General features: G+C 45.9%; 1 protein-coding gene across 2 annotated transcripts in view; it reads right to left on the reverse strand.

Moving 5' to 3' along the window:
* LOC118777417 (proline-rich protein 36) overlaps window positions 1-26,821 on the reverse strand; it is a 72,334-nt gene that overhangs the window by 19,043 nt on the left and 26,470 nt on the right. The window contains exon 3 of one of the 2 annotated variants that reach the window (XM_036528287.1): window positions 14,213-14,287. In XM_036528287.1, the coding sequence (XP_036384180.1) occupies window positions 14,213-14,287 (75 nt within the window). Of the gene's footprint in view, window positions 1-14,212; window positions 14,288-22,985; window positions 23,159-26,821 lie in introns of those variants that run through there. The other variant, XM_036528288.1, reaches the window with a different exon arrangement.

Genomic DNA, 26,821 nt, shown 5'->3' on the forward strand with positions numbered 1-26,821 from the left:
GAAAGAGAGGTAGAGGGCAAGAGAGAGTGAGAGAGAGGAAAAAGAGAGAACGAGGGCAAGAGAGAGTGAGAAAGGAAAAAGAGAGAGAGGAGAAAGAGAGAGGGAGTGAGAGAGAAAGAGAGGAGAAAGCGAAACAGAGATGAGCTCTTTGCTTCGTCATTCCCTTTTGCTCTGTTTAATCAAGTGTTCCTTGACGTTTTCACACCTCAGTCGTTACCCATTTTGACTTCCCATGTTCTTATCTCCCCCTTCCTTTTCCGTGCTCATTACCCGTGCCGCCTTTGGCAAGCGGCTCCGTTTCAGGCAGCTACAAGACAAAAGAGTGACATATTTTGAGACATTAAAGAAACCGGGTTGTGTGTAAAGGGGTTTGAGGTGACGAACGAGAGACAACGGTTGTTCTGATCGCGTGAAATTAAAACCGATTTGTTCCCCGGCACATGCTGCGCGGTTGCGTCAGCTGTCAGCGCCGCCCCACCTAGCACCGAATGTTCGCGCCACATCGCTGTCATGTTGTGGGGTGTATGATAACCAATCCTGTGAGTGCATGACGGGAAAAAATACAACAACGGGAACATCAACAGGCATTTCGTGGATGGGATGCCAACCACCTGCTCCCAATTAGTTTCCTATTTCTGAAATTCTTTCCAGTGCTTTTTTTTTTTTGTTTGGCCGGAAATCCCTCAGGAATCATTTAAGAGAGAACATTCATAGCTCTTATCAGCCCTCTGGCAAAACACAAGGACATCATATAATGAGAACGCCTTTATGGAAGTGTGCTGGATCCCGTCCCTTGGACCTACACAAGTGCAGAAATAATTATCATTCTGATGACAATCTCTGGTCCCAAACACAGAGGAAATCTAGACAATACCCACACAGGGGACCGCAAGTTAGACATTTGAAATGCAACACTGCGAAAAATGAACTGCCATGCAGTCCCTGTGGGCGAGTGCTGTGATAGCTTGTTTCCATACGAACATTCTGACAAAACACGTATTAATGTGTCTTTAATTACATGTATTAACCCTGAATCCAAACCTATTTATAGCGGTTTAATTAATTACGCCCCCTGTTGCATTTCCACTTCACCCCTCTGCACCGCTACTTGATTTCCACACTCCTCGCCACCGTGACGCGTAAAACGTTAGCTTAAAGACAGACGATTTGTATTTTCTTCCTGCGATAATGGAAAGAGGAATAAATTGAGTCAGACTGTGAGCTGAAAGAGATGCGTATCAGTGTCTCTTACAGAGCGCCTGGTGTAGGTGGACTAAAAGAAACCAAAGAAGATAAGAGAAGATGAATTAAGAAACTCCTGACTCGTCCCTTTATGAAAGTGATTAGTGAGTCCAGTTGTTTGCAGACTGGGAAATAGCTTTGTCAGTCTTTTTTTTTCTGTCTTTGTTAAGCTTTTTCTTTCACAGATTCGGGAACTGCAAGCACATTATTGACAATCTTGCAGTTTTTTTCCTCACTCAAAAAAGTATCTTAAAAACCAAATTTAACTCATATTACTTCTGCACCTGTCGTCAGCTGAGAGCATTTTTTGACAAATGACTGTACAGCATATCAATTATACAAGTCAGCTTAAATTTCATTTCAGATATGTTTAAATTTTCAATTTGCTCAGGCACAAATTAAAACCTGAGCAGATTATAACTGCTCGTTTTCGTTCAGTCGGAGAAACGTGATAAATAGAAAAACAGGAAGGTGGACTAAAGCATCTCCCTCCCTCTGAGTTATGATTTTTAATAACTCTGCTTCAGACAGGAGTGGCAGCTCTTTAGCAGTCAGTGCAGCATCGGCCCCAGTCAGGGTCACAGCAACACTGGCCAAAACAGACGGAGTCTGCAGCCAAGTCTGGGCCTCAACAAAAAGGGGGGGGGCGGGGCGGAGGAGAGGGGGGATAACTGGAGAGAGGGAGAGGCTGAGAATGAATGATGGGGCATTTGACTAGGGGGAGTCAGGGAGGAGAGGAGAAAAGAGGAGATTGAGAGAGAGAAGGTAGAGTGGATGGAGTCATCTACACTGGAAATGGTCAACAGGGAGAATGAGTTGAGATGCGGGGGGGGGGGGATGTATAGATTGATCTGTTTGTTATTGTATCGATCATGCACTTCATACAGTTATAAAGGACTCTCATGTGTCGGGTAGAGCCGCAGTAATTGGGCACCGTGGGTGCTGCATTTTGAATATGAATGAGAGAGACTGGTCAGCACCAGAACGGTGTGATCTGGTCTGATCCAGTCTGATCTGAACTCTGATCCAGTCAGCACCCCAACACACATGCTCATACATGTGAAGTAGGAAGAATGACCTCGTTCAGGGATACAGTAAGTTTAACCTCCAGCTGAACTGCCACAGTCTGAAATATTTCGGGATCAAAGAAGCTATTGCACAGAAAAAAGGATAACATTTTAAACTCTCCAGCTCCAAATTCTCTATCCCTCCTTACATAGTTTGAAAGTATTAACCCTTTTAGTGGATTGATTCAGGAATATAAATGATATTTTTACCTTGAGTCAATACAGTACAGCACAAGCCCTGTATTTAAAATATTCTGTACAATAACCATATATCAGAAATGTCTTGTAATTTCACATTTCATTATTATTTTAAAATTATATAAATTGATGTTGCATAAATTGAATGAGATCTGATTTTCTTAAGTGTTTTCTCATGAGAGAAATGCTTTTGGCTTCCTGTGTTACTCAAACAGAAGTCTATTTCTCTTATTTTAAGAATAGTTATTTTGTAAGAAAAAAAAACTTTAGACAAATGGGAGCCATATAGACAATATTTCCAGTAATGAGAAAACACCAAGGAACATCAATCTTATATGGTCTTATTTTAAGATAAATACTCTCAATTTAGGAAAATTCTTTTTGGCAAGGCGTCACTGTATCTGTAGTGCATTGGATGCAGTGAAGCAGAACACTCCTCCCTCCCCTTTTTCCCATGATGCTCCTCACTCTGGCTCGTTTTTCCACGGTATCCTCAGGCCAACCCGGTGGCACAGGAGTAAACTCTTCCGCTTAGGAGACATAACCCACTGACCCCCCCCCCAAACTCCCAAACCCCGCACTCCTTCACAACATGGAGCTTTCAAGCCTGTCCCACAACAGGCCTGCTTTTTCTGTAGGTCTGTGCAAGGGATGAGGGGGTGAGTAGGGGCTGGGGCGGGGGCACGAGGGTCTGTCGGACTGCAGCAGCTGCAGATCCTAATGGGCAGGTGAAGCAGGTGAAGCAGGCCGCAGGATGTTCTCGCAATGACAAAGCGTTTTTTTTTTTTTCCGTCAGCTTGGCTTCGTTAGCGGGAAACTTTCCGGAAAAAGAAAGAGAGAAAGAAATAATGAAAGGAAAAAGGACGACGAGCTCGGTTTGTTTCCACCAGAGGGACAGCTCATCAGGCCTCATTTCTCGGAGTGTAACAATTGGCTTAACAAGACTGAAGGACAGGGAATTAATCCGCGCGCAGAGAAAGGGGGAAATGTGATTACGCCGCTCAGGATTTGAACTGGCAGCTCTGACTGTGGGGGGTGATGAGCAGCGCCTTCCTGTGGAAGAGGGGCCACTGTTGAGGGGTCCTCCAGGAATTGGGGGGGTAGGCCTGTGTTCTCAGCTGGGGACCCAGATTCCCTAGCACAACCCTCCACAGAACAGACCCCAGGACCTCCGCCACAGTGTAATGACAGCTGTGTTCTTTTCGACTGCATTGAGCTGTTTCTCAGCCTGCCGCTGGGAATAACCGCAGGCGGCCAGGAATCCACAGGCCCGCTCAAAAGGGACGGTGTGCAGGCATGCACGTATCTGCTAAATCTCGCTTTGCCCTCAAAGTGGTGCAAACAACCAGGGCAGAGAGAAGCGCACGCCTGGTGCCCAGCCTCTACACGGAATGCCTCGTTGATAGAGGGCTACGCGGCACAGAACGCCAAGCCGACAGATGCGCGAACCCACAGAGCAGCGCCGCACAGATGAGGACGGTGCGGGTCACTGCGCAGCTGCGGCGCATGGTGCAGAATGCAACAGGAGCGCAATGCAGCGTGGCTCGGAGCGCCGCGCTCGGACGGGGACACCAGCCCGAGGCGAATCACGGAAGGGCACGGCGCAGTGGAGCGGAGCTCAAAGCGGACTGGAACCAATCCCGCTTTTTTCCTGACTCGTCAGCAAACGCCTCCTTCTTCCGGGGGCCAGGGACCAGGGCCCGGCTGCGGGGCGGGTTGGGCGGGGCCGGGCGTGCGCTGGATTGCGTCTCCGCCGGGGGCGGATGGCGGAGCGGCAACCCCCACACTTCCCTGCGGTGCCCCCACCTCCGCTCTCCTCTTTGTAGAGGGTGGGCTTTGGTCTTCCCTCTGACTGTACAGCTCTGCTCCTCAGGTCCCTCCTCTGATCACAAACGGCAGCCTCCAGTCCTCTCCTGACGCTTAGATCTTACCTGGCTGTCAGAGGGGCCCCCGTTTCAAAGGGAACGGAGGATCAGCTCTCGCTCTGACAAAGACGAGGGCGCTTTTGATACAGCGCGCCCAGGTTTCAGCCTCGAGTCCGGGGGCCTTTTATCCCTGTGTAACGCTTTCACGTTCTACACCGCGGCTTATCAGCTGCAGTAGTGCTGAGGTACTGTGTTTGATAAAGTACTGGTTATCTTAGGGGTATGTTTAAGAACTCAACTGAAATACTGTGTTTCAGTGTGCTGGTGTTTCCCTGTGTTCAGTAGGTTAGTGTTTCAGGGTGCTGGCGTTTCAGTGTGGTAAGTAGCTCAGGGTGCAGTGGTTTCAGTGTGCTGAGTAGCTCCATGTGCTGGGCTGATGTGTGCTCGGGAACTCTGTGTGTTAGCATGCTGGTGTTTCACTGTGTACAGCAGTTCAGCATTACAGGATGTTGGGGTCTTGGTGTGTTTAGTAGTTCAACATTTCAGGGTGCTGGGGATCAGTGTGTTCAGTGGCTAAATCTGTCAGGGTGCTGGGGTATCAGTGTATTCAGTAACTCAGTGTGTCAGGGTGCTGGGGTCTCAGTGTGTTGAGTAGCTAAATCTGTCAGGGTGCTGGGGTTTCAGTGTATTCAATAGCTCAGTGTGTCAGGGTGCTGGGGTCTCAGTGTATTCAGTAGCTAAATCTGTCAGGGTGCTAAGCTGGTAAGCGTTTTGAGCCCGGGGTTCAGGGACCATGGTAATGCGTCTGGGTGAATTTCTTTGTTCACTTTTTTCCCCATCGAGCCAAATGAGAGGCTTGTTGGCCTTTGCCTGGCCGCGATGTGCAGATGAATTACATTAAACGGCAAACGCACAGCCAGCTCTGCCCTTTACAACTCCGCATCGCACATCTCAATTATCGGGCCTCACCGGCATCTGCCATCCAGGACGCCGGTGCATTTACACCCCCTGACAGCGTAGTTAGCGAAAGGTCAGCTTGACAGGCCAGACAAATCCCTCTTTAAAAATCCAAACGAGAGAAAGAACGCGGCGACATGTTGCTGTGGGCAGGACCAAAGGAAGCTTGAGAGAGGCTGGTCTTCAGAGTGTCTCTGTCTCTCTCTCCTCATGCACCAACACGCTCCTACTGCAATCATAAACTTTCAGAGCTGCGCTCAACCTGGGTCCTCGTTTTATCTTTTATCTTATCTATCTGCCTCTGTGGTCCTACTTTTCCCACTTCCCGTCACACTGCTCTTGTCTGGTGTAGAGAGCCGGCTGGGACGCTTTCTGAAAGTGAGAGCACCAATGAGCACCCGCTCCTGGGTGACCAGTCTTGGACGCAGTGCCGATATTTGCAAGCCCGCCCTTTCTCTCCGTCAGGGTTTGCATCAGCCTCTCCTTCACCCCATCAGCTCTCCGAGTGTGAAATTCATTTACTCGCAGGGACATGGGGAGGAGAATGTGAGAGCGAAAGAGAGAGACAGAGAGGGAGAGAGGGAGTTGGAGAGAGGGAGAAAGAGAGGAAAGAAGAAAGAAGGAGAGAAAGAGAAGGAGGGAGCAATATGGTGAGAGACGCCCTCCAACAGAGAGAAGAGCTGTGTCTAATGTCTGTGAGACGGAAGCTTTTCCTGAATCGCCTGTGTGTAGACAAAAAAGCGGCCACCCCCCCCGCACCGCAACCCCCCAGAGGTGCCTCCCAACGGGAGGTCAGCGTGGTGGCTTCGCTCCCACTGCGCCATCGGACCCTCGCTTCGAGAGACCCACTCCGCGTAGCAGAACGGGAGATCAGTGCCCAAAAGCTGCCGCTTCCCCTAAGCTCCTTAGAAAGCGAACGGCCAAAGGAAATCCCATTACAGAAGCCACAAGGAGAGAAGGGGTCTGTCACACGAAGCCCACAGAACGGCTCGCCTAACGTTGGGAGGAAGGGGAATGGCGTCGTGCTGGCAGGCTCATCACCTGTCGATTTTTTTCCCTCTGTCGAAATGCTAAATGAATCATTTGCCCTGCAGTCATGCTGAGCTTTGTGCTTTCAGAGCCGTTTTACTACCTGGGCTAAATCAACAGGATGTTTCTGGTGTTTCGTCGGTGAACTCCCACATGTTCTCACTGATTAGGGTACAGCACTTTGGGGAAAGACTACTGACAACGAACCATCTGTCTAAATTCTCGTACTCCGTGCCGTTTGATCAAACTGTGATAATGCATTTATGAATAAGCTGCTTTATACTTGGGTACAGTAGCTTTAGGTCTGCCGCTGAATGAATGGATTGTGACGGATTCTCGAGGCATGGCAGTTTGGGGTGCCCTCTTTTCTCTCTCTCTCTCTCTCTCCATTAATCTTTTGCACTTGCTCATGACCTTTGTCTTTGTCAAAAATGTCTCAAGTTTAAATTCACAACCCAATGTCAAAGGGGTCTCTTGGCTTTAGAGCCAGCGAAAAAGGGCTACAGTTTGAGGTCCTGTCTTAACCTCTCATGAACTCCGAGAGGCTGCACACAAAGTAGTTGTGAAGTTTTTTTTTCTTCTATTATTACCTCATTTAAATCTTTTAACGGCTGATGCATATTTCATGGGGATGAATATTTCAATATCTCCAGTAGACAGATAAGGATGGAGAAGAGAGGAGTGTGGATTGAGGGCACAGGGAGATGGGCTGAGGACGATCCTTGTCTGGGCGTAGCGTAGGTTTTCATCGGCCCATCTTCCCTGAGCTCCGCCCCCAGCCTGCCCTCCCCTACTGCGTGACATGCGTCAGTCATTGGGGGGCCTGTAGGAGATTGGCGCTGTCATGCAGATTTGTGGGTCTGGAGCTCTGCGGCAGAAACTGCCGAGTCATCAGACGTGTGAGATGGGGGAGAGAGAGAAAGAGAGAGAGAGTGCAGGAGTGAGAGAGCAAGAGAGGGACAGGTAGTTGAGAGAGACGGAGCCCGAAAGAGAAGGGGAGGGGAGAGGGAAAGAGGGAGCGGTGATCTGTCTGAGAAAATCCCATTAAAACCTCAGCATCCTTTGCATTTCACCTCTTCCATCACTCCCTCTCTCCCCCTATCACCCTGGCTTCATCCATCCATCCCTCTCTCCCTCGGCCAGGGCTTAAGGTATTCCCATGTCTACAGTACTTTCCATCAGCTAACCCCGGCAAAGCGAAAAGCAGCACACTGCGAAAGAGGCGGGAAACGGTTGCCTCGCCCTAATTCTCTGAAATCCCTCGCTTCTCCCTGCCAAAACTCGTTTGCCCGGTCCCTCACTCTTTTTCCTGTCCTCCATGGCTCTTCACCTCCCTCTCTCCTGAGATGGGGGGACGAGGTGCAGAGAGGGGTGTGAGTGGGGTAGGTGGGGTGAACAAGTCTGTATTCACAGTCATGCCAGACAGTCTCACACCTCCAGTGTTCCATTTTTAATTGCCTTTATTTTTAGTCATTTTTAATTAGCACAGACTCTCTGGCTATCCGATGCAGAAGCAGCGCCTCTGACTCTCAAGGTCAGTGGCAGATGTTTCCTGTCCGAGGTATTCCTCATAATCAACCTGCATGTTTCTCATTCAGGCAAGGAGAGGGCTGTGTGGAACCAGCTGAATTGAGCGCACCCCCCCTCTAGGGAGAACGACGCTAAATTCGGCAGAACGGCAGCTGCTGCATCCCCATTATGTAAGGGTCAAGAAGAGCACTTTCAGCACCCAACAACTGATCCGAGATCAGCTCACTGACCTCTAAACCTGACCCCAGTTCTGCAATCTAAGTTTTAATGATCCAGGATCAGTTTTTTTTGGCGGGGGAGGGTGTGTGTGGGGGGGGGGCGGGGGTTAGAAAATACATCTCAAGAAGCTGGTAGACAGGAAGTGGGAGAAGGGCTTTACAAGCAGCAGTCACAGTGCTGACCATAGATGCACAGGATGGATGTGAATCCGTTAGTTCTTAGCAGATGCTTGAGCTGAGGAGGCTGGTGTATTTTAGGCCTGATATAAAACAGGATGCTTACACATTTATGCAATTTGGTTGCGCAACTCAGCTGCCTGCATCACATTAAGAGTACATGTTTCTGCAAACAGCTAGAAGTACAAGTGCCCAGCTTTGCTTTTTTGAGTGAGGTGCCCTGAATATTCAATTAAGGCATGTATCAAGTATGCTGTGTACCTAATAATTCATTCTGATTGGTTGTCTCCCAGGATGTAGCTTTTTAGTACATTTGTACATTTGTGAGAGTGCTGCATTTAAATAAATGCTTGTAAAATGAGGTTCAAATAAGGAAATTATCAACAGGAATTGATGGAAACTAACAAATCTTCAAAAATAATTCCCTCACACACAAACAACATGAGATGGATTACAACAAGATTGTTTAAATATGTGTTGTGTCACTGTGTGCAGCTGGGTTGCCAGGTTTTGGAGTGTTGTGCACCCGATGTGCGTGTGCTGAGCATAAATATCCATGCTTTGATTCATAAATACACCGTCCGTCCTTAATAATGCCTGAGGTATCAATAGGGAATGACTGTTTTCATTCTTTTGATTCACATACATTTCTGCTGGCTCATATTTACCAATTCATTTACTGCAAAAGTGTTGTGGAGGCACACACAGAAGTATAAGCATAGAAAATGTAATTATCGATCCCTGATCTATAAAAATCAAGTGCGGTTTCAGGTAAACGCCTTGAATTTGCAGCTGCTTCTCTTCTCAAGGCAACACGCGTCTGCGGTGGTGTTGTTTTTTTGTTATATAATGCATGAACGTTTGCAGGAGAAGTTGTGAAAGTCAAGATTATGCCCTCAGAAAGTGCTCATTGCCCTGCATTTCCCCAGCTGTGAGCTCAGCTTTGATATTTCATAGGCTGGAGGTACGCGGGCTTGGTACAGTAGAGTATTGACTCCGCTCCAAAACAGCTCAATACGGAGGGCCCTTCCCGGGAGCCTGCAGGTGAGCGGGAGGCATGCACATCGAGCGGTCCATTTCTGTCTTGTAGCATTTTGTTTTTGTATCAATAAAAGTGTCACTGAGCCCCCCTGGGGCTCGGGCTCTCTCAATAAGCAAATTCGATAAAAGCTTTCAGTGGGGAGCTGAACATTGGCGGTGTTAAAAACTGACCATCAACCTCAAGCACGTACTTCTCAACCCAAAAAAATCCCTCTACGGTACTAGTGAAACACATGCTTTTGGGAGCGTGGTTTGAATCTCGGCTGTAGTGGGCCAGCCCCGGTTAGTTAGTTCTGCCAGAATCTCATGACGACGACCATGATCTTTTGTACAGCAGATTGAATGAGCCTAACAGGTTTGTGGGTTTTGCCCTGTTTAGGAATAAATTGTCTTAAAAATGTGTCATTATGAAAGGATGTGGCATTGAGGGTGTATGGTGACCTTTGACCAGAACCAGTGGAGCTGTCCCGTACATAGTATTGTGAGCCACTGTTAGACATGAACCTTGCCGTTCCCTTTCTTTTTTTAGTGAATGTATCAGAAAGGAATGAATTCTTTATCTTTTTTGCAAGTGTGAACACAGTGGTGACGCATGCCAGAGAATACCCAGTAGCAATCGTGCCTTACTTGGGGACTGACTCTTCCTCTCTCTCTCTCTCTCTCTCTCTCTCTGACTCTCTTTCTTTCTTGCTTTTTTCAGGCAAGTCCCTGTTCATCTCTGTCTTTCTTGTCATTCCCCACAGACCTCAAGTCAAACTCAGCTGGGGCCTGCAGACATGATGGAACACTATGCTGCCAAAGCACTTTTGTGATGGGAAAACAATAATGTCCAACATACAGCATTAATATTTAGGCCGGCCCCAGGGCTCCCAGTATAAACAGAAAGTGCCATGTGCAATCTCTCGCGCTCCCTCCCTCCATCCCTCTCTCTCTGTTTCACTTTCTCGCACTTCCTCTCCCTCTCTTCCTCTTGCTCTCTCTCTCTCTCTCTCTCTCTCTCTTGCTTTCTCTCCGAAAAGCCCTGTTGCTCCCCTGGTTGCCTGAGTGTGTAAACAGGTCTCTTTAATTTCCTCACCGCTGCTCAGTCTTGGAACGCTTCCCTTCATTGTCTGCATCTGCTGTTCTTTCCCCCTTTCTCTTTTCTCACTTCACCGCGGGAACCTGGCAGGCGGAAATTCTCTCTCTCTTTCTTTTTTTCCCCTCTCTCCTCCCATCCTCACTGGTCTCCCTTCTCTCTTCCTCTCTCACTCCTGCGCGAAATTCTCTTTTTGGCTTTGACATTTAGAACAGGAAGACACGGGCTCCCGTATCAAACTAATCCTCCAATGCTCTTCTGCCATTTTCCACATTGCTGTGAACTGTGAAATCCCATTTGCTAATTGATTGATTCCAGTCGTTTCCTTGCCTCGAATGGCAGGGTGTGCCTCCTGTGCTTGTGTGTGTGTGTGTGTGTGTGTGTGTGTGTGTGTGTGTGAGTGTGAGTGTGAGTGTGTGTGTATGTGTGTGTGTATGTGTGTGTGTGTGTGTGCGTGTGTGTTTGTGTGTGTGTCTCTTTCTCTTCCTCTGTCTGTCTGTCTCTATCATTGCTGAATACAACATAGACAACCGTGGCACTATTCAGACCTCCACCACTAGAGGAGGTAAAGCATCATAAAGCATTGTGGATATTGATGTCACTGCGCTCTGTTTGTGTGTGAGGGTATGGCGTGAGAGACGCGGGCCACTGGCTCTGTGGTGGGGATTACCCTCGGAAACGTCCACCGGGAAACGAGATGCGGATGCATCTTGGCAGAGGGGATGAATCACAGGGCCCCGAAGGAACGTTCGCTCCTCCTCAGTGACTCATCCCGGAGTGAAGATACCGCTCTGTTCTGGAACATTCCCTGTGTTTCCACACCTGGCTGCACAGTTCTATGTACGGCCCTTATCTTGGCCTTAAGCAGCAGTGCAGTGGGGTGTTTAAGCACATGTAACTCAGGTTGCTGGGTCAAGGAGGGGCATTCTTATACCCATGGTAAAGGTATTAAATCTCATGTACAGTATATCAGCAAAATATCCAGGTGCATAAATGGTGTTGTTCTGTATGTAACAACAAATAGTCCCAGAGGTGTCTCACACTTAATGTACTGTATGTGCTACATTTGCTGTCTCCTCATTCATTGGAATTGACTCCAGCTAATCCTCATTATTCACAAAGTGTTCAGAAGATGGCCTGCATTGTCGGAAACAATGTCAACAATGTGTGATTGTGTGTGTGTGTGTGTGTGTGTGTGTGTGTGTGTGTGTGCGTATGTAAGTGTGTGAGTGTGTGTGTGTGAGCATGTGCGCTTGTGCGTGCGTATAAGGCAGAGAGAGACTGGAACTGTACGTTTAAATGGTTCAGTTGTTGCCCAATTTACTACCGTTTGTGGGACCAAAGGGTATCTTCAGGGGGTCTGCGCATGGATAGAACAATTTCATTCGTGATGACTCATGAAACAACAGACAGCAGCACATTCCAAGTGAGTAAATCTCCCACCCCATTCTCTTTTTCCCATCTTAGATTTGCCTTTTACCTGTAAGCACAGTTTAAACTTTCAAAGAGAGATGGAATCATCAGAGCCTTCAATGAATCTAAGCCTTAGCAACATGTCCATTTGTAAAAACTTGTGCAACACTTTGTACTAAAGTCCCACTAATTAATGAATTATTAAAACATTATTAACTACATTTACTGCAGTGCCTGGCCCAAAGTCTACATCACTCACCCTTTACAAATGACTTTAGAACAAGAACTGCAAAACAAGTCAATGAATGCTTTATAGCATTAATTGATGTTCAATGTGCACTCATAAGTAATTTATAAGTAGTGAGCAATTCCTACTTTAGGCACTGCACATTTGGCACAGCAAAACCACTGATTAATGTTAATAATAGGCATTGCAAAACTGTTAATAAATGTTAATAACATTTTAAAATATTAAGAATGTGTGTTAATGGTGGGTTAATGGGATCTTAACAATTATGTGTTAGCTAGATCAGTTTATTCTGCATGTTCTTGAACAGTTCTCTTTGGAAACAACTATATGTATCTTTAAGAACCCCCTGTATCTGAACAACACATAAAGAACGGTCAGGGACATTACAGAATACTAGCCTCAGTAATCCAGAACATTGGAGTTTTGCTGAACTGTTTCAATTTTAAGGGAGCAATATTGTGGGAAAGACTTTCAGCCATCACTGTTTCATCTGAAACTTCAATAAAAATAAAGCCCTGGCACAGAGGGGATATCACATTTTTGGACAGTTCATCACCAGTACAATATGGCAGAGATATAAGAACTTAATGAAGCATTAGTAACTACATCATACATAATAAAACACACAGTGTTGATGTTAGGTCCACTATTAAGTAAATGTGTTATTGCAGAGGACCAGGGGGTGCCAGATTCATAAAATTCCTTACAATATGATAAAACTAAAATAAAAGCTGATAATATGTACTGTTGCTCTGATTTTATGTAGTTTAATATAGGAGTTTAATATACGTAGGAGTGAACATAGCAAGCTTGAATGGAATATTCTACATCCCGGGAACCCCTGGCCTCCACCGTATTGCCATATTCACTAACATTTATTAATGTTGAACTATACATCAGTGTGTGTAGGTCTAATGAATTATCATATATTTATTAACCCTTCATTAAATGGTTATAACTGCTCCATATTCGAAAGTGTTACAAGGGTCTATCTCTTTAACTGAAATGGGAAGGGCATAGAGGTTAAGAGAGCTAAACAGGTTGCAGTTTACACTTGTGTGGAGTGACAGGGGACCTCTGTGTTTCCATAGCTAAACCCACCCACCCCCTGTACTGCCCTGTATATCAGGGCTCTGATTAGAGTTAGGTTTGTCCTCTGGCCTTCCTTCACAACCTGCAACCTTCTGACAACACTGCCATCTGTGTTGCCATTCTACTTCAGCTGGGTTAGTCCCGGTCTTTCTCAGTCAGCACCTCCCCGAAAAACCCCACTGACTCAAGTACGACAGTCATTAGTTACTGTCAAAGTGCATAATGGGTAACCCTCTTTAGAAAGAGCGTTTAACATCACTACAAGGTGTGAAGCATCGGGTTTGAGAGGCGCATAGAGAGGGAAGTGAAGGGAAGTAGAAGCTCAGGGAAATGCGCTCGGACATGAAGAACACACCTGGCCGCGTCCCAGGTGCGGTTGCATAACACCCGCGGGTGCTCGGTCACCTGAAGCGCTGAGCGCGGCAGCTTTCTCAGACAGCATTGACCTCGTTGCGTCTGAATGGCAACATTCCGAGCCCTTCCTGTCCCTCTGACGACAGCAGCGGGGAGCGGTACTGTTACTCAGCTCGGACTGCGCCCAACTGGACTGCTGTCTCGAATCTCCCAGACAAGCCCAGATGCCGGATTGCTCTGTGATCCGGTGATGTACAGAGGAGTTAAAAAATTCATGTATTGCCAGTGCCTTTTGCTTTTAGTTTTTGTGTTTGAAAGCAATAACTTTAACATCCGATGCCATCCCCTGCACAGTGTGTACCGCATCCCCGCTGTTCCTGGAGCTGACCCCAGGCCATGGTGCTCTCACTTTGCGCCCAGGACACGCAAAGGCCTCTTACGTGCACACAGCTCCCAGATCAGAGCTATCCCACTGTGGCCATGGAGTCAAAACACATGCACGCATATATACAGGAATGCATAAACACTCCCGCTAGTGGGAGTATGCACGTACACATTCACTCCCATGCAAGCACACATACATGCACATTAACACACACATTTACACCCACACACACTCATATACACGCACACTCACACACACACACACACACACACACACATCCACACACATAAGCATCCCCCACACACAGAGTTGGCCCTACCTGTAGATGATACACGCGCAGTCTCTACAGGTGCCACAGTTCTCAATGTCCTGACCTGTCCTGTAAGAGTGCCTCCTGGAACAGCAAAAACATGATATCGTCAGTGGCGAAAAATCACAGCCATTGCATGCATTTTAGCTGAAGTCACATGAGAGGTGGCGTTATAGCACTTTTAAGGTATAATTAACTTGGTCGTGGTTCATTTTCTCAATACCACTGAGAGCCGGAGCATTCATGCACACGTCAAAACTCTTAAAAATCACCAAAGACTAGAAGGATTTTTCCTCTTTTACTACATCAAGAAGAATGTACTTCAACGAATCTTTGGAACCTTATTTTGTGAATGATATTCCTGCATCCCTGACAGTTATGTAAAGCATGAGTCACTATGTCTCCAGGGATTAAAGTAATATTTATTTATATATGTGCACAGGACTCATCTCTACGTCCTCATTAAACGATAATATGAGCGGGGGGAAAATTTGAGTATCACTAAAAATATCGTGATCCGAGAAACAGCTGAAAGAGCATAATATCCACGCCCGAGGGCCCAGGGCTGGGAGCTGGTGTGTCAGCACTGACTGTGTGTGTGTGTGTGTGTGTGTGTGTGTATGTGTGTGTATGTGTGTGTGTGTGAGAGAGAGAGAGAGAGAAAGGGAGAGAGAGGACAGGAAGAGGGAGAGAGACTATGTGTGTGAGGTTTTTTTTCTACACCAATTTTATTAGTCACAGTTTGTGTGTATGGTGTGCAAAAAGGATTTTTTTTACTGTTTTCAAGCCAATTTTATTAGTCACAAATTGTGTGTGTGTGTGCATGAGGGAGGGAGAAAAAGATGAAAGAGAGAGTTTGTAAGAAAGTTGAGCATGTGTATTCACAGCGTATGCAGTCTAAGTGAGGTAAAAGGACAAATAGGCGATTGCAGATAAATAGCTCCCAAACAGCTCAAACACATGGAAAGCACTAACACAAGCGAGGCAGATAATCTGCCGCGGTTGCCAAAGCATTCTTATTTAGAACAGCAACGCGCTACTGCAGGGAGTAATTACACATCTTTGATTTCAGACCCGTCGTCAACGGAGCCGTTGTTTTTTTCCCCCCTCTTTTTCCTCTGTTTTCTTCCTTCATCCTTTCTATTTTGGTTGAATAATGACAGAGAAATCTCGCAGCTCTTTTTATACGTGGGAAGTGGATTAATTAAAGGAACTGATGGGAGTCATAAACGGTTTATGCTTAGATCCTTACCACGGCTAAACCCACTCCTGCATTGGCATGACCTCTAAATGGAAGAGAGAATTATTAGGGAAAAAAACAGATCAGAAGATGGTGTAAATCCCTCCTCTAATTATATAATAATGAAGCTCCCAGCAGTTTATTTTCCTTTCTCTTCATCCACTTTCATGTATCAAAAGCGGTTTGGATTTTCCCCAAAGCTCATCATTTTCTTTGTTTCTTTTTCTAGTTCATCCAGAATTACACGACAATTATCAATTTTAAAAAGACACTAAATAAGATCTAAGTAAAAACTCTGACAATTACAAAATCTCATCTGCGTAAATGTGTTATACTTATGATTGTTGCAACTACATTTGTACAATTGCATTTTTTTTGTTATCTTGTTTTTAGCAAATCTGGGACATCCTGAACCAGAAACCTAAATAAAATGCCCTGGCTAAGAAGGAAGATCAAAAAGAATCAGTAATTTTTTTTTTACATTTCTCCTCCTTCTTCTCCTCCTCCTCGCTGTCTTCATCATCATCTTAGCCAGTACTGTAGTGCCTCTACAGTTGTGGCTTTACAGAAAACCCATGGCTGTTTTCAGTACGGTAGTTTACCTCACTGTTATCACTCAACATGAGAAACTAATTGGAGCTTGGAATTCATTAGAAGATTCATGGAACTCAAAAAAAGGAAGTCAAGAAGTGTTTGAAAATAGGGGAACGGGATTATTTGGATGTTCAAAGCTCACTCTAAAATCAAAGGCTCACATAAGGCTGATTTATGAATGGATAGTGTTGTCCGAAGATGGAATTTTCCTGGGTCTTGTTTCATCAGACACCTTATGTACTCTTTAATTCCTCCAATCAGCACAGAGCTCATATCACTCCGCCTTCACCTCCGCCAGCATGTCACAACATGCAGCTATCATGTGAAGATAAATAGCGCTGCCTACCATTTGATGAATTTCTCAGACCAATTTGTGGTTAAAGGTAAATGACAAAAAGAGTAAAATCAATAGGCAAAATCAACGGGAAGGGGCTGATCGCTCTAGTGATCAGGCATAGCAGATGCTGACACTGAGCCAGAATTTTCTATCCCTCCTCACTCTTCTTCTTTTCTCATGAAGCACTACTGAGCCACAATTGTGGTCACTACCAAGACATTGTGCAGGGAGCTGGCAACTGCATCTGTGGGGATGAGGGTGTAAGGTGTGTCCAAGCAGCAGTGGGGAGTCCTGAGTTTCAGTGTTTAGACCCCCCCCCCCCCCCCACTACTCCTTGGCCCCCTTTCCTCTCCCATACCACCCAACTCCTCCTCCATCACATACATGCACACACACACACATACTCACATGCACACACACTGCCTGTTGACCATCCTAATCCTGTTCAGTTTTCAGGGAAGGTAGTTAGAGGTGAGAGGGGTGTTGGAACTGTAGTGACTCTGAGATTAAGCATTATGGGGCATTAAATGTCATACAGTCATTTAAAGACTGAGGAGAGAATGCACAGGCCCTTTAGCCTTCAGAGAGGTGAAGGGATATAGAGAGAGATGGAGGGAGAAGGAGGGGTATGTTCAAAATGAATGACCTAGGTCACACTTGGGTCAGTATCCCTCTCTTCATCCTCGTCTCTCCTGGTCTTTACCAGCCAAGTGGACCTTGGGAGTTTGTCTTGAAACTGCCAGTCACATTAATGTGTGGCAAGAGATCATTTCAATCCATTGGCCTTTCGTTAGATGCTCCCATAAATCAATGCATTACTCAGTCCGCTGATATCTCTCACATCGCCCTAATGTTCGCATAAATAAAGAAGCTCTCTTTCTCTCTCTCTCTCTCCGTCTCTAGTGGACATAGAAACACACACACACTCACACACACAAAATGCGCTAATTATCTTCAGAGCAATCTCATTAAGGTGCCTTTAGAATCTCACCTTCGACTCCCTCCGGGAAATGGCAGAGCACGGAAAGCACCTGGTCGTTCATCATCATTCTCCTTCAGAGACCAATTGAGAGGCACTAAGGCTTGTACCGCTACAAAAAAGAGTATGCGTGTGTGTGTGTGTGTGTGTATGTGTGTGTGTGTGTGTGTGTGTGTGTATGTGTGTGTGTGCGCGTGCTGATGTATGCGTGTGCATCCATGTGTGTAGGGGCGTGATATCCTCTCCGACTGACTCTCTTGCCCTCAAGGACAACCTGGGAGACGACGACAATGGAATACAACCAAATTGCTTTTTTTTTTCCCTGTAACTCCATTGATTGTTGTTTTTTTGTTTGCTGGTTAGTATTTAGTGTCTTTCCCCATCGTTCCCCATTAATGAACCACTGCCCCTGGCTATTTATCTTTCTCTCGCTTCTGTCAGCTTGTTTATTCCTGCGAGCGCACTTCCAGAGTAATTAGAAATCCAGCGCTTTCGTTCACCTCTAGGGGGAGAGTGTATTCACAGAGCAGCTTTTCTTTTTTGGCTCCCTCCTTCACTCTCTCTCCTCCTCTTTCCCTTCTGTCTGTCAGCTCAGGTTCCAGCTGGTCTCATGCACATGACAAAAAAAAAAAAAAAAGCCCCTCAGTCACGCCAGGCACGCTAGCATTACCCAGCAAATCTTGCATATGTAAATGCGGTCCTCAATCAAATTACTCAAGGCTTTCACTTTCTGTCTGAGGAAATATTAAAAGCTTGGCAGGTGGCGACGGGAGACTATGGCTTCGTGAACCCCTGCGGGTAAAGCCGCCATGTGCTGCCAATCACTGACTTGTTTGGACTAATCAAAAGACCTCTCTCTGCGGCAAAGAAAACAAACAATGATCCCAATCACCGATTCACTGATGACACATGATCGCTCCACCCATTTCGGGGTCTGTGAGACCTTGTTCTCTGATCGCTGCTGGCAGGACCTCTAGCCGGACATGTGCACTGCATCTCAAATATGCTAAACACAGATTGTCAAAATACCAGATGGAGGTCCTGGAGCCAATAACCAGCCACTAACACAGGGAGGACATCCTTGTCTTTGGATGCTGGCTGTTTTATGCCATATAAATGCAAGCGCTTATGATTTATAAGTACAGTAGCTCATAAATCCATATTCATAGTCTGGGTATGGCCCCTCCCCTGATGCAGACGCTGGCATCGTTTTCATGTACTTCCCTGAACAGACTATAGCGTGCAATTTTCTGTTACATTATGAACTACCTCTAATGATGCTACGTACAGCAAAGCCAGCAGCACGGTATCTGAAATGCAAAGTGAACTTCAAGCATTCTGTAGAGGAGTGCACACAAACACAAACACACACACACGCGCATGCGCGCACAGAAGCCATAGTTTACAGTGACCGAAATGCTGTGTCCCTTCTGTTTTTATCTAAGCCGAGCAAAAGTCAATAAACTCATTCATCGAGCACCTCTCACGATCATTCTGCTATCCAGCACCGGATGGAGATGAAAAGGCCAGCTCTTTAGCAAAGGGGGCTGCCCACGTACTGTCGGCCTGCCTCACAGCTGATCCGCTGAAAGGTCAGTGGGCACAGAGGGGTCTGCGTCCCCCGCTGCCCAACTGTCACTTCTGAAATATACCAGAGGTCAAGTGCACTTAGACCAATCACCCTTGTCCCTCAGGGGTGAGTCATAAGCATCGGATGAAAAGGTAGTCAGAATTGGGGGCCGGATTTTTAACCCAAAAAAGCTGTGCATCTACATATCGTTTTGAATAAGCCTTTGAACCAAAAAATGATTTTTTTGTTTGTTTTTAAACTACTTATAGTTTTTCTTTTGACAGATTTCTCTTGGCAGTCTAACACACTGGTTTACATGAATTGTAACTAAATGTTACAATTCATGTAAACCAGAAAAGTGTCAACTAGATGTCCAGGTAAAGAATAATTCAAAGTCATGAATAATATAATGCATTATACCACTGACTGTCCAGAGCCACTTGCAGAAGTCACATTCCACTCCTCGATGATGCTTATAGCCAACTACAGCTGAAAAAAAGTGAAAAGGGGATTTGTGTTCTTTGAAAGTCAGGTACAGATGAACCCCATTGATATCACCTTTCTTAATATCACAATCTTCTTAATGTCATTTTTTTTCAAAACCACTTTCCACTCACCATCTGTTTCAAAGAAAATGGACTCCTAACATAATCAGGAAGCCTGTACTTTATCACTTCCAGGTTTGCCAATTATAGCTTTTTTGCCCTTTAGGAGCATAGTTTCAAAGTAATTGCCAATAATACCACATTCAGCTGTGGAAGTAGACAGGCCAATCAAAGTCTGTGAGATTCCATCAGCTAACACTAGTTAGCAAGCTTGCCATAACTATACAGAAAATGTCTACACTCTGCACACACTCAGCTCAAAGCAGACAACACTTCATTTTAGAATAAGCTCAAACATCAGCTAATGTTCACTTTTCATTTTGAAGTTTGTTGAGACATTTGATCGGCTGTCGGAAGCACCACCAGCTAATAATATGCTCTTGCTAATGTTTCAGGCTTCGTTAGGTTACTATCATTCTGCTGGCTGTATCTCTGGCTGTGTTGCCATTGGCAAGTTGAAGTTGAGTCTTGAGAGTCATTGACGTAAGAACAATATGACCAGTTTAAGAAAAGTTGCACTTTGCATTTAGAGAGAGAAGTTCCTACATTTTCCTCCCCACAAGAGGTTAGGAATTAAGGTTGCTGAATGTATACTTGTGGCCAAGCTATTTTAGTGGCTTAGGCACTACCATTGTTTTGTACTATTAAATTATATTACATTACATTACATGCATTTTGCAGATGCTCTTATCCAGAGCGACTTTCATCACAATAGAACATAAGTGTATCCTTTCAATTTAAACGAGCAACCGTGTCAGACCAGGCTCACAACACTCCCATAGTAAATGTATTTAAAAGTACTGATTATAACATTACATTAGTGTCATTTAGCTGATGCTCGTATCCACAGCAACTTACACAGGTTACAATTTTATCCGTTTAAAAAACTGGAGATTTTACTGAGGCAATTGTGGGTTAAGTGCCTTCCCCAGGGGTACAACAGCAGTGCCCCAGCAGAGATTCGAAACAGCAACCTTTCGGTTACGAGCGCTGCTCCTTACCACTACACCATACTGCTACCTTTAATACATGATATCCATACATGATATAATAAATCTGTGCTGCTGGATTTTATTTATATCATATAGTCACTCTATGTTTTCAAATAACAGAGAAAATCAGCAGAGATCTAAAGTAACACACACTGAAGCCAGTTGGCATCTTTCAAGTTCAGGGGGTTAAGGGGCTCTTAAATCTATGCAATCACATTACCTTGTGTAATTACATTGTAATTACATAGGGGCTAAGGCCACAAATGTTAAACAACCCTAATTATGGTAACACTTTACTTAACAGCTCTGATTTCAGTGTAATTAGTCATTTGGCTCTTTGGTTCTATGTAGTGATCTGCACTTTTGGGAACGTTCAAGGCAATTGCAAGTTAACACTGCAGTGTTAATGCAGTTTTTTTTTTTTTTTTACAGTATTATCACTCCTTCATCCTGTAAAGCAAAGGCCAACCCCCAATGGTTCATGGGAAACAGGTTCCTCTTCACTACATAAGCTTGAGGGGCTTGGCATGCAGCCAACATGGCTGCCTTATTCAGGGAATAAAACGATGGCGAAAGAAAGAAGTGACGTAACAGCGAGATTAGGGTTGAAAGTTGCACGTCTGAGCGCCCGCTATCTTGAACCAGCAATATCCTGGGCTTAAAGCAAGCCGGGGGAACGGCCGATAAGCCCAGCACTCCTCACACCTGCGCAGATAAATCTCCGTCCAGCGGCACAGATGTATTACATCAGAAAAGCTGCTGCCGCTCAAATAACCATCATCCCCCATACACCAGCTAATCAAATTAACACCCATCTGACTCAGTCATTAGACCTCATTAATTCCCCTTTTTGGAGGAGTGTTTTTCTTCTCCTGTTTGTTTTCTGCATCCTGCCCTCTCATTGCTGCTCGTGTGTCAACACCCGCTGCCCCCACCTCCCCTCCTGCACCCCTCCCCAATATGTCCACCAGCCTTCTCTACCTCTTCCTCTCTTCCTCTTTGTCAGCTCCATTCATCTGAATTCAGCTCAATTATTTTACACTCAGTTGTGAGCGTGGTGTCACCGACCAACGGCCCGCACAACATCAGCTGCGCATCTGATTCTCTTGGGTGCCCCTCCCTCTTTCGCCCTCTCCATTTGGTGCAGTTTATGCGAGTGCCGTGGCCGTGCACGTTGCCGAAGCCATTGTCCAAGCAGTGACACACAACGTCGTCGGCTTTGCCCTTTCTGTGCCTCTCAGTGACACATACTCCCTCCTACACACTCACATGTGTGGCCTCACAAAGTCCTTCACACACACACACACACACACACACACACATACACTCCATATGACTCTTCTCCCGCAACAGACCCTGCTGTTCTGGAGAACAGCTCCTGTACACCCCAATAATCTCTGTGCTGGAGATATTGTACAACTGCTGCCTAACATACACCATCATTTTTAACTCACAGAGGAAAAATCGCATAATTACATTTCACACATACATTATTCACTAAGTCGACAGCCCTATTCAAAGTGACAGATTGTGTAGGTACAGATACAGAAATCCATTCATACAGCTGTAAGTTTACTAACTGAGAGAAATGAACCTCACTCGAGCCTGCAAGAGTAGTTTCCCACTAGGGGTTTGAAGCTATGACCCTTAGACACAGGGTAAAATGTTACGATCCTTACACAAAGAGCCAAGTGATGTAAATGGTTCTGGGGTAAGAAATCGATGACATGTGAGAAAGAAACCAAGACAGGCAGAATGGCAAAATAGACAGAGATGAAGTAAGGAAAGCAAGAAGAGCAAAAAAAAGAAAGATACAAAGAAGGAAAGCAAGAAAGAAAGGGGGATTCCATGAGAGAAAGAGGGGGGGAATGTAGTAAATGCCGTCACCTCCGCTTCAGGGGAGTCGTAGATCAACATCAGCTCCCATTTTCCTGGGAAATAAATAACCTGGCCACCATCGCCCCCGGTAACCTGAGAGCCACACTGCCCACACGACATGAGTCTCTGAGAGAGGGATTTCGTGCACATACAACTAGACAGAGAGAGCAAAGGTACAGAGCGCACTCGGTGGACACCGCAGCGCCCGGTTTACGCGCGTGGGTGTAAAATGCATGTCGTGATCAGCAGGTGCGTCTGTGTGTATGTGAGTGCTACTGATATGTGCGTGGGAGAGGAAGGGGTTGTTAAAGTACCAAAAAACAAGATGATTGCACATGGTGTTCACACTAGTAGGCTGTGCGTGTGTGTGTGTGTGTGTGTGTGTGTGTGTGTGTGAGTGCGTGTGTGTGTGTGCAGGTATACTTCTGTATATGCGTGTGTAGGTGTGTGTGTGTGTGTGTGTGTGTGAGTGTGTGTGTGCAGGTGTGCTTCTGTATATGTGTGTGTGTGTGTGTGTGTGTGTGTGTGTGTGTGTGTGTGTGTGTGTGTGTGTGTGTGTGTGTGTTTGTGTGAGTGCGTGTGTGTGTGCAGGTGTGCTTCTGTATATGCGTGTGTGTGTGTGCGTGTGTGTCACCAGGATGCCGAGGAGGAGGCTTAGACAGGTACAGCCTGACCTTGCACAAAGAGGCACATTGACATTCCAAGCTGTCTTGGGCACAAAGAAGAGAGCCGAAACACAGAGAGCCGAGCCACTCTTCCCCTGCAAATGGAGAGAGAGAGAGAGAGCGAGAGGGAGAAAGACAAGAAACTAACAAAGACGTCACCGGAGCATTCACTCTGAGAAAACACTCACGCAGAAATTGACTGCTGAGAAGAGCACAGCACTACACTCAGTCGCGTGTGCCGATCTGGCTCGCGGTGACCGGCATACAAATGCCTCCCGATTGACAGGGGCTCACACCATGTTGTGAATATGTGTTAATGTGGGCCTTCCACCAATCAGAGCCCTGATCCAGCCCGCAAATCCAGACCTCGGCAACCGCGCCATTCAAGACACTTCATTCAGCTCGTAAAAGAGGGCGAAACCTGAACTCACGAAATGAAAGATAAAAGAGGGAACCGGATACGTGAAATCTATGTAGACAGGGGCGTACTTCAGAACCGTGACAATGTTACTTAATGTCACAAAACATCTACTTTTGAAGCCATTATGCAGATCCTACCTAGACCCTTATTTGTCATGGCTCACCGGTTCCTTTCCACTTAGACGCTTGTCATTCCTCTTACATGTGGGCCCCGCTGGCTCTCCTGTTAGCCAGGCCGTGTGGCCCGGCGTGTGTTTCAGCTCGTCCGTCTGCACCCGCACATCGATCACTGTCATGGCGCCGGCAGCGGCCTAGGCTTGTTACCGTGGAGTGATTTGGCACAACAGCGAGGCGCGGCACCCCCAACAGCACAAAGTGACATACATGGCCGGGGGGGGTGGCGGGGGGGCCTCGCTGTCATCCTGCCAGGTTCCCTGTCTTAGCTCCTTCTCTGCGCGATACTGACACCACCCCCCCACCCCAGTGCTTCAGTCATGGCTGGGTCTGCTCGGCGGTAATGCGGCTAAGATCCCTGCTAATTGTTTAGCACCGGCTCTCTGCTTCTTTGATGTTGTTTTTCCTCATTTGCTAGGATCCTCTTTTCTCATCCTTCTCCCACGTCCTGTCCTTTTTCTCCTTAAGGTTTTTTTCATGTCCTTATTAATAATTCCTTATTAAAAAATAACCATTTTTTTTGTAGAAATGCATCCTGTGTTCAAGTGTTCTGTTGATAGAATCAACACAGCGGGCGTCTCTGCCTTGGCCTTCCAGGCTGACACGCTGTCACTCAGCTTGACAGACGGTGGACACGGGCCTTGGCTAAACAATAATGGACTTGCACAAGAAGCGGTCCTGAGTCAACCAGTCCACCATCTCTTTTTCCTTTAAAAATAGCTGCTAGTGTCATTAAAATGTACAGCACGTTTTTAACTTCACAATAGCATGCTATATATAAAATTGCACCAATGGTAAGCAGCATATTTATAACTCTGCACACGTTGTTGCTGTTTCTCAGAGTTGACTGCATCATGAAGCGGTGACAGCAAAGCAGTTTGCTTACTTTGCTTACTTCCTTCAGTGCCCTTGACTCTCACTGTATGTGAAATGATCCTCAGAGCACTGATCTCAGATCAGGGACTCAGGCCCTCACCTCAGCCTGGTCACTCTCGAGCCACGCGGTGCGGGCCGCCAGCCCAGCCCAGCCTGAGTAGTGCACGGGCTCTCATCACATGCGCCGTGGGCGTGTCAGGACCGTCCGGGGCCCCACAGATTTACGCCTGCGTCGGACGCCGCGGAATATTTACGGTTATTTATCGTCACTCTGAGCGCGGCTGCCGAGCCTATCGGTCACATCGAGGCTCCGGCTGGCTCTGAAGCACGCGGATCTCTGGGAATCACGGGTGCGTTACAGCAAGGCCTCTTTAAACAGAGGAACCTTCCAGGACGCACAGAGCAGCCTTCACACTGATAAGCAATAATACCCTATTAGATGACAGGAGAACGCAAACGGACAGGGAATTGAGAAAGCAATTACAATGATCGCGCCACCTCTGTACAATACTGCTGGGCACAGAACAGAAGAAAACTGATGGAAACTTAGGAAGACACGGCATGCTTTGTCTCTGCTCATTTACCTGATGTCTGTTAGCTCAGACGACCAGCTCTTTACCTTCCTTATTTAACAGGCAAAAAAAAAAAAAGAACTCTACTGTCTGTACAAACAGCTTGCATATTTTGTGGCCTGACAGACTGCGCAACCTATTTTCCATTTGGAGCAGTTCTGTCAAGTGAGCAACATCTCACTGATTTAAAAATCTGGCAGTGCAGAGTGTATGTGCCAATGGACATGTGGATGTAGAGCTATGCCAATCCGAACCCAAGCAGCACTCAAAGTCATCAGTCAGCAGTATTTCACTTAGATCTTCCTTGATGAAGCAAGATGATTGTTTTCCTCACACTTGTCTTCCTTGGCGAATGCCAATGCAAAACATCATTACATGAGTGCGTCTTCAAACAACATTAACCTGGCAATTCTCACATTGTTATACCTCGGCATACAGTCATGAGGATGTTTTTCTAGGCTCAGAAGTGCACACCAATGTATGATGAAAAAAATGAAGGATACACCCACACTGATGTTTCCCGGGGGTGTCATTGTTTATTTTTTCATGTATTTTGCCATGAGAGAAACTGAAGGCCAATCAGTTAATTAGATTAAAAGAAATGCTTTCTGATTACCAGCTGGAGAGGACACGTTGTTACAGTACACAGTTGGTTAGAGGGCCTAGTACATTTGCATAAACTCCTCCTATTATTTGTAGGCTCAACTTTGTAGATAAGCCAGTTACATTCCAGTACAATATATACATCACAATTACATATTTATCCGGGCTAATCCACCAAGACCAAAGCCCCCCATTAATATTTTCTTCAATGAACGTGAATACTCTCTGGTGGACTAAAAGATTGAGGCTAATAAAACTTGCATTAACACTTCATAGGTCTATGTCTTCATTAAAGACCTTGAGATAAACCACCAATTTAGAGGTGATTATCCTTTTTCACTTACACATGGGTCAGTAAATATATATATGTCGATATATACTTGGAACAGCTTTGTGTGAGCTATGGCAGTACGCATAAAGTAGCTGTCCAATATTGGCTGGGAGCAGACAGGTGATTTGGTGTTTGATGATACAGGGATAGAGTGTGTATGCCATAATAACTGATATTCCACATCTGGACCAAACATTATAGACCAGACCCCATGCTTCACAATGAAAGTTATGCTTCTGCTATTATTCAAGCTGTATCAGTGTTCTGATTTGCAGGCTTGTTATGAACATCCATGAAGGATCTGGCCGATAACTGAACCGCCATAGCTTGCATAATTGACACAACCAGAAACCTTCTCGACAAGGAAGTAATGACAGAAAAAAAGAATGCACAAAGTTGAATACCTGGACATAATATACACGGTCTGTGCCATTCCACTCTGTGTACGGCAAGTGCAATGTCACAGAGGGTGAAAAGAGAGAGAGCGTGTTTCACACGCACTAGGAGTTCTGCTCTTTTAAAGGCCATGGACTTGCCGCATGCCTGGAATGTCTAACCAAACACTCTCCCTTGATTTTATTTTCTGACACTTTTTCAGTTCAGTGGAAGTTCACATGATGTTTGAAGCCCCAACTGATATATAGTAAGAACAGAGAGGAGAAATAACTTGAAGCAGAAATATTTATGAAGAAATATCCAAAGTGCACCTCCAGTTCTTTGGAGTATCAGAAGTATCATACCACAGGTAACTTACTATCAAATATTTCCCAACACCTTTTGGG

The sequence above is a fragment of the Megalops cyprinoides genome, chromosome 5 (genome assembly GCF_013368585.1).
Source record: "Megalops cyprinoides isolate fMegCyp1 chromosome 5, fMegCyp1.pri, whole genome shotgun sequence".
NCBI classification, from domain to species: domain Eukaryota; kingdom Metazoa; phylum Chordata; class Actinopteri; order Elopiformes; family Megalopidae; genus Megalops; species Megalops cyprinoides.